This window comes from Onychostoma macrolepis, chromosome 03 (assembly GCF_012432095.1).
Source record: "Onychostoma macrolepis isolate SWU-2019 chromosome 03, ASM1243209v1, whole genome shotgun sequence".
NCBI classification, from domain to species: Eukaryota; Metazoa; Chordata; class Actinopteri; order Cypriniformes; family Cyprinidae; genus Onychostoma; species Onychostoma macrolepis.
In genome coordinates, this window is record NC_081157.1 from 6,740,843 (window position 1) to 6,750,698 (window position 9,856).

Sequence of the window (9,856 nt, forward strand, 5' to 3'; positions counted from 1 at the left end):
GTGCAGCTCATTTCAGTAGCTTACAGAAAGAAGGAAACACAGGGAGGAAAATATATATTTCAGTACTTTATCTCACAGTTATATCGTCGGGTTATTATACTGTATATAAAATGCAGGCATCAGGGAGCAGCTATTAATACGCGGGGCATTGAAACTGCTTTTGAACGATCGGTTGATCGCGTTATAGTTTCACTTTCGCTTTCGAGATTCGCGATCGCACAAACTCTGTTTATACTATGGAGCGGCAGTACTTACCACACATTTTACAAGATCAGATGCTTGTCAGTGGTGCTCAGGATCTGTAAATCATTCGCCATCATCCTCAGTCATCTCTCCTTACTCTGTTTATGTGGTAAGTGAAATCTTATGTACTGCAATGTAACAGGCTACCGCTAGTAGCTAACCATGTCCCTTAGTGGCTCGCGTTATTTTATTAGAATGCGTTATTTGCTTTCCGTGCCTTTCTGAATACAGACACCAATCCATCCCTGCACTTCACATCCCCTGCACAGCCTGGAACATAATATTTATTTCCATGATCTGCCATTTTCGCTGTTGTCCTCGCTTATTTCTTTACAATACCTGCAGAACTTCTGATGGTTCAGCTGTGCAGGTTCGGCTGGCGGCTGGCCTAGAACATGGGCGGGTAGACGTTATGCAAATGTTGGGGCCGTAGTGATCCTGACTGTTACATCACAGTCGGTGTTATGTTCTGATTCGCCCGTTTTTCAGTGGTCTTTTTTATTCACGAGATTTACATAAGGAGGAGGAAACTATGGTGTTTGAGGCTCACGGTATGTCATTTCCATGTACAGAACTGTTATTATTTAACTATGCCAAGGTAAATACAGTTTTCCATTCTATGGCACCTTTAAAAGTTTTAAATAACCTTGTGGGGTCCCTAGATGAACTAGACACCACTGTGCATGTCTTTTTATTGATTTAACTAAAGCATTTGATACAGTGAACCACAAGATTTTGTTAGATAGGCTTAGAAGTGTTGGTCTATCAGACAATGTAATCTCGTGGTTTAATGCTTATTTAAAGGGAAGAACTCAATGTGTGCAAGTGGAAGGTAGCAAATCAGACTTAATGGAAGTGGGTACGGGAGTCCCCCAAGGATCTGTATTGGGGCCATTATTATTTACTATATATATAAATTGTTTAGATGTTCACATTGAAAATGCAAAGTTCCACTTTTATGCAGACGACACTGTCATCTATTGTTCTGCTCCTACACAACAACAAGCTCTGGGTGACTTACAATCAGCATTTGATATTATTCAGGCAAGGTTTTTTACTTTAAAGTTGGTCTTAAATGTTGAGAAAACAAAATTGATCAAATTCTAGAAATTCTTTGGATAGGTCTGTTGTTCTCCGAACTCTGCAAGGGAAACTGATTAGTGTCAGAATATAAGTACCTGGGCATCATAATTGATGACACACTGCGTTTTAATTCACATATTAATTATTTGAGACTAAAGTTAATGAAATGGCTAGGATTTTATTTCAGAAATAAGTCTTGCTTTTCATTTAATTCAAGGAAGAAGCTTGTGTCTGGAACTTTTTTTACCTATTCTTGACTACAGTGATGTAGTGTATAAGCATGCCTCTTCTTATCTTCTTGCCTCCTTGGAAGCTGTGTATCATGGTGCTTTAAAATTTATTACGGATTGTAAATTTTCTACACATCATTGTATACTATATAATAGAGTTGCCTGGTCTTCAGTTGCTGTTCGAAGGAAAATGCATTGGTACTTATTGATTTACAAAGCTATTCTGTTTTTTTTGCCATCCTATCTCTGTTGTTTGATTAAACAAAAAGTAGTTGTTAACTATTCATTGCGTTCCCAGTCTTTTTATAATCTTAATGTACCTTCAGTTCGAACTAATTTAGGTAAAACTGCATTTGAATATGCTGCACCGTCAGACTGGAACTCTCTTCAAATGAAACTGTGGCTAAATCAGTTGGTGTCTCTTAGTAATTTTAAAACACTTTTGTGTGCAATAGAAAATGATTTAATGATCTTATGGCGTAATATTTTATTGTTGTGATGTACTGTTGTTTGTAATACGTGTATTTGTATAACTGGGCCACCTATCTTGGCCAGGACATTTCTGGAAAAGAGATTTTTAATCTCAGTGAGGTTCTCTCCTGGTTAAATAAAGGCAAAAAAAAAAAAAAAGATTTGCAACTGTCGCTTTTTCGCATCAAGTGTAGACAGCCTTTTAGTGAGGTATGACACTGACTCACTGCGGATTTGCCAGTTTTAATCTTAACAGCTCTTAACGCCGAATGTGCACTTGGATGGTTAGATAATTGATACACGATGGGCTAGTATAGAAAAACTCAAGGTCTTCCCAGCATTAAGGTAATCCTTCTTTTTTTTTTTTTTTAAATCATCATGTCCTAGTTACAAATTTGACTGGTAAATGATAAAGAATGATAGCCCCTTTTGTATCGCATTGCATTGCATATCAGGGATGACAGATTGATAAAAAGACATATGCTATTTATGACTGGATGTAACTTTTGATACTTCTACTAAAAGTGGCTCTCCGAATGACTTTGCCCTATCAGTGCGGCTCCCATTAAAAAAATAGTGAGGACCACTGGTGTATATGAATGTATGGGTCAATGCTCAGCATTACCCATTGATGTTTGGTCTTTATATTTTCAGCACAATGTGTAGGTTAATCTGGAATTGGTTTGGAAAGTGAATAATGCATAGGAAAAACTTTAAAGACATTGATCTAAATGTGGACTTATGCAAATAGGCCTCATATCAGAGAGGCCATACCATGGACACCTCTGACAGCATTGGCCAATCAAAACACTGGATCTGAAAGGTGCCAACTTGCAAATTCTGCCTTTTCAGGGAAAGATTAAAAGGTTATATTCAAGACAAAGAAAGTTTGCTCTAAGCTGTTGTTGCTAAGTTAGCTTCTAAGTGGTTTAGTCGACCTAAGACTACGTCCACACAAAGCCAGAGCTTTCCTTATCTGATCTTTTTTTTCCCCTTGTCTCAAGAAATATCTGCGTCCACACGAAACCACAAAACTGACACAAAAAGATGTAGTATGCCAGACCAGCATGTGGCACTGTAATTCTGCCACAGAGATACACAAAAAAGGTAGAAGAAGACTATGCGCATAAACCTTGCGCGCGGTATGGAACAATACATTTATTAATCTGTGTTAATGTTAGTTAATAAAAAGAAAATTTTTCAGTGTTTGTTCATGTTGTTGTTGCTGTTATGTGATGTAACTGTGTCTGACTAGGGGCGAAACGTGGGGTGATGCCGTCATCATTTCAGAAAATATACGGATTCGCCGTCCACACGAAAACGCAAGGGTGGCGTTTTCAGATTTATCCACTCTGGGACCTGGTTTAAAAAAATATCGGTTTCCAAAATGCCGGATCCGTCTGGACAAAATGTCTATACGATACAAAATTTATGCGTATACAGCTATACGCAGGGCCTAAGTTTTGTTTTGCTAAGCTGCTAAGCTAAGTTGTTCTAAGGAGAAACAAGGAAGTTCTGCAAGAAGCGAGTTTGGGGAGTTTGGAAACTGCCACAGCAACAACAACCACAAGTTAGTGCCTCGCCCCTTCTGCAACGACTCCAGAATCTTCTCTTCAGTGATCCTCCCTCCTGCGTGTTCCAGGTAGTCCAGATCTTCTACACAGACCTCAGAACCTTCACCTTCAAGGCTCCTGTTTGCGTGTTCCAGACCACAGTAGCGAACCATGACTCTTGAACCTAGGCCCTCTCCCTCTCCCCTCGTCGGGGGAAAAAACTAACTACCAGCCTAGCTTACAGTGTCATCTTCTAATAGTCATCTTCAGTCAATAGTCATCAATAATTCCTAATCCAGTCTTAAGGCGGTCACACACCGGATGAGAAGTGCAGTGTGTCTTTAATATTTGCACACATTGTTTTCTATGAGTGTACAGACACCGGTGGCACCACCGGCAACTGTCCGTGGATCCCAGCTGCGACTCTTGGCGCTGTTCAAAATCCTCCCGTGCCACAGAGCGCCACTCACATAGTTTTCCATTAAATTACATTATGTTTGTCCCAAATTCTTTTTTTAATGTATATAATGACTTCATCCTTGGCTGGGAGTGTAACCGGGCTGACGAGACGTGAGACGTACGGATCCATATGCAGACTTTATTAGGCAGAGACGTGGTCGTACAGGCAGGGTCAGACAATGGCAAACAGGTATAATATGGACGAGACAAAGAGTAAACAGAGACAAGTGTGGGTCGACGATCAGCGTACAGAATCCAAAGGGGCGAGACAGGAGAGGTAATCCAAAACGTAGCGATAGTCCAGGCAGGGGAAAACACGATTAAACAAAGGCAAGGCTAGGCGAGGCAAGGCAAGGCTAGGAAAACTAACAGGGCTTTGTAGGGCAGCGATAATGCATACAATACTCGGCAACGAGGGAGAGAAAGTCCAGGGTTGAAATAGTGTGTGTGATTAGTGATGCTGTGTGATCAGGTGTGCGTGTGATTGATGCAATGAGTGATTGGTGACAGCTGTGATCAGTGTTGGATGATGGGAATTGGAGTCCATGTGATGTGTGGTGTGAAAGTCCATGTGGTGAGCGGGTGACCTCTAGTGGTGAATGAACGGGAGTGCAGACCAGATTCGTGACAGAGCCCCCCCCCCAAAGAGCGGCTTCCAGACGCTCCACACAGTCTATAATCAGGAGTGAGGTGGAGCGGAGGCGGAACAGGGGGAGGGATGGAGGGCCAGGTCCTTGTGGAAGCGGAGTGATCTGGGACCAAGGTAGAGCTGGCAGAGCAGGAAGCCAGGGCAGAGTGGACGGGACTTGAGCCCACCAGGGCGGACCGGACGGGGCTTGAGCCCACCAGGGCGGACCGGACGGGGCTTGAGCCCACCAGGGCGGACGGGACTTGAGCCCACCAGGGCGGACCGGACGGGGCTTGAGCCCACCAGGGCGGACCGGACGGGGCTTGAGCCCACCAGGGCGGACCGGACGGGACTTGAGCCCACCAGGGCGGACCAGAAGATCTCCACGGCGGTGCAGAAGACCACCAGAGCCAGACAGCAGACCACCACGGCGGCGCAGATGGAGCAGGAGCCCACCGCAGAGCCTGGGAACTAGGGAGAACGGAGACACAAGGAGAAGACAGAACAGGCACAGATACAAGGACTGAGGCAGGGAACACAGAAAGCTCATAATAGGTCTCCATAGCTGTGACAGGACAGAACGAGAGTTCATTGACGGCCTCCCTAGCCGTGACAGGACAGAACGAGAGTTCATTGACGGCCTCCCTAGCCGTGACAGGACAGAACGAGAGTTCATTGACGGCCTCCATAGCCGTGACAGGACAGAACGAGAGTTTATTGACAGCTACTGCTGACACCTCTGGAGGTTCTGCAGCAGCTGCCGCCACCTCTGGAGGTTCTACAGCAGTAACCTCAGGACACAGGGAGAATTTAGTAACGGTCTCTTCGACCGCCACATAACGGGTTGAGAGTACATTGCTGTGCACCACCACCATACAAGGGGCCGGCGCGAGCCCTGCCGCTTCTGGAGGTTCTGCAGCATGGACCGCCACCTCTGGAGAAGCTACAGCGGGTGCCACCACCTCGGGCAGTTCTGCGGTGGTGTACGCAGCCCAAACACAACATAAAGCGATCCCCATCACAGGAAGCACTTCAGACAAGGGAATCAGTTCAGGAACAGGAGGGCTAGAGTGATTGGGTTTGGGGATACCAGCTGTGCGTGCAGATACCAGCTGTGCGTGCAGACACCAGCGGTGAATCCCTCACACTGGATATCAGACTGGGATAATGAAAGACTGACCTTGATGATCTGGGTGTGTCAGCCCGGAGGTGACCCGACTCTGGAAGGTCAGCGGAGACGTGACCCTGTGACTCTGGAAGGTCAGCGGAGACGTGACCCTGTGACTCTGGAAGGTCAGCGGAGACGTGACCCTGTGACTCTGGAAGGTCAGCGGAGACGTGACCCGACTCTGGACGGTGCTTTGACTCTGGACGGACAGCTGTGACGTGCTGCTTTGACTCTGGAAGGACAGCTGTGACGTGCTGCTGTGACTCTGGACGGACAGCTGTGACGTGCTGCTGTGACTCTGGACGGACAGCTGTGATGTGCTGCTGTGACTCTGGACGGACTGTGACTCTGGGCGGACAGCTGTGACGTGCTGCTGTGACTCTGGACGGACAGCTGTGATGTGCTGCTGTGACTCTGGACGGACTGTGACTCTGGACGGACAGCTGTGACGTGCTGCTGTGACTCTGGACGGACAGCTGTGACGTGCTGCTGTGACTCTGGACGGACAGCTGTGACGTGCTGCTGTGACTCTGGACGGACAGCGTAGACCTGAAGTGACTCTGGAAGGTCAGCGTAGACGGGGCAAGATTCTGGGAGATCAGTTGAGACTTGACTTAGTTCATGAAGATCAGCTTTGACTTGGCTTGATTCGTGAAGATCAGCTTTGACTTGGCTTAATTCGTGACGATCAACGGTGACTTGACTTAGCTCATGAAGATCAGCTTTAACTTGGCTTGATTTGTGACTATCAACGGTGACTTGACTTAGCTTGTGAAGACCAGCTGTGACTTGTCTTGACTTGTGAAGATTAGCTTTGACTTGGCTTAGCTCACGAGGATCAGCTTTGACTTGGCTTAGCTCACGAGGAGCAGCTGTGACTTGGCTTAGCTCACGAGGAGCAGCTGTGACTTGGCTTGACTCACGAGGAGCAGCTGTGACTTGGCTTGACTCACGAGGAGCAGCTGTGACTTGGCTTGACTCGCGAAGAGCAGCTGTGACTTGGCTTGACTCGCGACGAGCAGCTGTGACTTGGCTTGACTCGCGACGATCAACGGCGACTTGGCTTGACTCGCGACGATCAACGGCGACTTGGCTTGACTCGCGACGATCAACGGCGACTTGGCTTGACTCGTGACGATCAGCAGTGACTTGATTTGGCTCTTTGACATTAACTGTGACTTGATTTGGCTCTTTGACATTAACTGTGGCTTGATTTGGCTCTTTGACATTAACTGTGGCTTGATTTGGCTCTTTGACATTAACTGTGGCTTGATTTGGCTCTTGACTGACAGCGATGACAAGACGGGGGGTTGTTGTGGCCGCCATTTTGCGAACAGGCTTTGCTGTCGCTGCCACTTTGTGTGTCTGCTCCAGTGTGGCTGCTATCCAACGAGAGAGTGCGGTGTCGCGTTCCTCCGCGACACCCACAGTGAAAGCTGAACCAACAGTCCACAGAACATAATCCAAAAACTTACTCAGTGACGAACGCGGACCCTTATGAATCACTTTAGTCTTTAGAGGCTGATTAAGGCCATCACAGAAAAAGTCAATCAACATATTGTCCGGCAATTCTGAGCCATTAGCCAAAGCCAAATATTCCGCAATGTAACCCTCGAGTGATCGTGTGCCCTGCTTGAGGGCTAGCAACAAGATCGCTGTGTCCATACCTGGCCATGATCCACTTGTACAGCCGCTGGATCCTTGTGTGCCCGAGTATTCTGTAACCGGGCTGACGAGACGTGAGACGTACGGATCCATATGCAGACTTTATTAGGCAGAGACGTGGTCGTACAGGCAGGGTCAGACAATGGCAAACAGGTATAATATGGACGAGACAAAGAGTAAACAGAGACAAGCGTGGGTCGACGATCAGCGTACTGAATCCAAAGGGGCGAGACAGGAGAGGTAATCCAAAACGTAGCAATAGTCCAGGCAGGGGAAAACACGATTAAACAAAGGCGAGGCGAGGCTAGGCGAGGCGAGGCAAGGCAAGGCAAGGCAAGGCAAGGCAAGGCTAGGAAAACTAACAGGGCTTTGTAGGGCAGCGATAATGCATACAATACTCGGCGACGAGGGAGAGAAAGTCCAGGGTTGAAATAGTGTGTGTGATTAGTGATGCTGTGTGATCAGGTGTGCGTGTGATTGATGCAATGAGTGAATGGTGACAGCTGTGATCAGTGTTGGATGATGGGAATTGGAGTCCATGTGATGTGTGGTGTGAAAGTCCATGTGGTGAGCGGGTGACCTCTAGTGGTGAATGAACGGGAGTGCAGACCAGATTCATGACAGGGAGATTGTGTATTGTGCATTCTGTTCAATTATCTTAACATTTGTCTTTCTGTGGCACTAATAATGCCCATACTTCAAGGAGGAGGAACGCCTATAGATTGCACTCTCATTCTGTTTGCTCTGTTTATCAATCATCGAACTTCAAAGTCATTGACACCACCTGCTCATTCTTGAAGTGAACTTTTATCTGTTTGGAGGAAAGGGTTTGGACTGCTGTCTTGAGCTGAACGCGACACGTCCAGTGTGCGACCGACTTTCAGAAACGCAACAAGAAAACAGTGCAGTGAGAATGACTGATATCACCAAAATAAAACATAGCTTAATTTAATTCAAATGAAAAAAAAAACTCATTTACAAATGCATCATCACACAATAGGTCTGTGCACAGCAAATGTAATGTGTGTTTAATGTAAGTTAAGCCAGCACATCATGACAACGCTCACAGCAATATTATTATTGTCACAGCGGCCCAGTAAATGTCATCACTTATGTTATTTGTGGCTTCCATCGTGACGTGAATATAAGTTAGTTAGTTTATTAGCCTATTTTTTTTTTTTCCGATAAGAGATCCCACAGTGGGCAGAACTTGTCGCAAAGTTAGAGATAACAAGGCCCGCCCATTTAGAGGAAAGATATTATTGGTCAGTTTTTCTGTCATTTGAAATTGTGTTCTCATTGATTTTCTATTGCTTGGCCCTCTGTAATTTCATAGCTGGAGGCTACACTACATTCAAATATGGAGAAAATGGGCGGTGTTCATTAGCTCGTTCACTGAATTTGAAGTTTATTTTCACAGAAATGTTATTAATTTTATTTAGATGATGATTTTCAAATTATGAATTGATTAAATAAAATTAGAAATTATGACTTTATTAAAATAATATTTAAAAGTGTATAATTTTAAAGAATTTACTTAAAGATTGTAAATATTGTTTTTTCAATAGTTTATTCCCTCTATGAGGGCCTAGAGGGCCCTAAGGGTTAATTTAATAGCATTTATAATTAAATCAATTTCATAAGTATTAGGGAAGGTCATTTGCGCGTGATCCTACACTTTGGCGTCTTTGTTTACATAGCGACGGAGTCTCCAGAATGTGCAGCGTTAAAGCCCTTTCACCCGAGCGCTGCATGTGCTAAACCTGCTCGGTTTAAAACATCTAGAGCTCACATCTGCGCTTTGAACACAAGGCTCTCCAGATGTAGGGCTGAATGGGAAAGTTATCAATGGTTTCGGTCTAGTAACTAATGATGAACACGCAGTTTGCAGGGAACAGTTTGCTTACGGTGAACTGTCTGACTTAAAGGGATAGTTCACCTAAAAATGAAAATTTTGTCATCGTTTACCCACCCACAAGTTGTTTCAAACTTGTAATAATTTCTTTCATCTGTTGAACATGAAAGAAGATACTTTGAAGAATGTGGGTAACCAAACAGTTTCTGGTCCCCAATGACTCTGATAGTATTTTTCTCTACTATGGAAGTTACTGAGGACCAGCAGCCAGTTTAGTTACCCACATTCATTCAGAGTATCTTCTTTTGTGTTCAACAGAAAAACTTTATGCAGGTTTAGAACAACCTGGGTAAATTATGACAGAATTAAAATTTTTGGGTAAACCATACCTTTAAAATGACAGACACATCCATGCATCTAAAGGTATAGGCATATTGTTTTATTAAAATTAGGATAGTCTGTTAATATAATAATTATATTGTGAAAAGGCTCTACAAGTTA

The 9,856-nt window shown here is 44.8% G+C and overlaps 1 protein-coding gene across 1 annotated transcript; it reads right to left on the reverse strand.

The window, feature by feature from the left end:
• Positions 1-4,198: 4,198 nt before the first annotated feature.
• LOC131534198 (uncharacterized) lies at positions 4,199-7,500 on the reverse strand. The gene is made up of 3 exons (XM_058766917.1): positions 6,972-7,500; positions 5,848-6,067; positions 4,199-5,138 (listed from the first exon to the last, which is right to left on the reverse strand). The coding sequence occupies exons 1-3, from the start codon at positions 7,498-7,500 to the stop codon at positions 4,556-4,558; spliced, it is 1,332 nt and encodes a 443-aa protein (XP_058622900.1). The 3' UTR covers positions 4,199-4,555.
• Positions 7,501-9,856: the final 2,356 nt, after the last annotated feature.

Excerpts from the sequence above, each read along its gene's own strand:
- LOC131534198 (XM_058766917.1), bottom strand. The coding sequence starts at position 7,500 with ATGGACACAGCGATCTTGTTGCTAGCCCTCAAGCAGGGCACACGATCA. Across the intron at positions 6,068-6,971 it reads AAATCAAGTCACTGCTGATC|AGTCAAAGCAGCACGTCACA; the intron begins GTCACGAGTCAA and ends CTGTCCTTCCAG. Across the intron at positions 5,139-5,847 it reads GACACACCCAGATCATCAAG|TTCCCAGGCTCTGCGGTGGG; the intron begins GTCAGTCTTTCA and ends CGTTCTCCCTAG.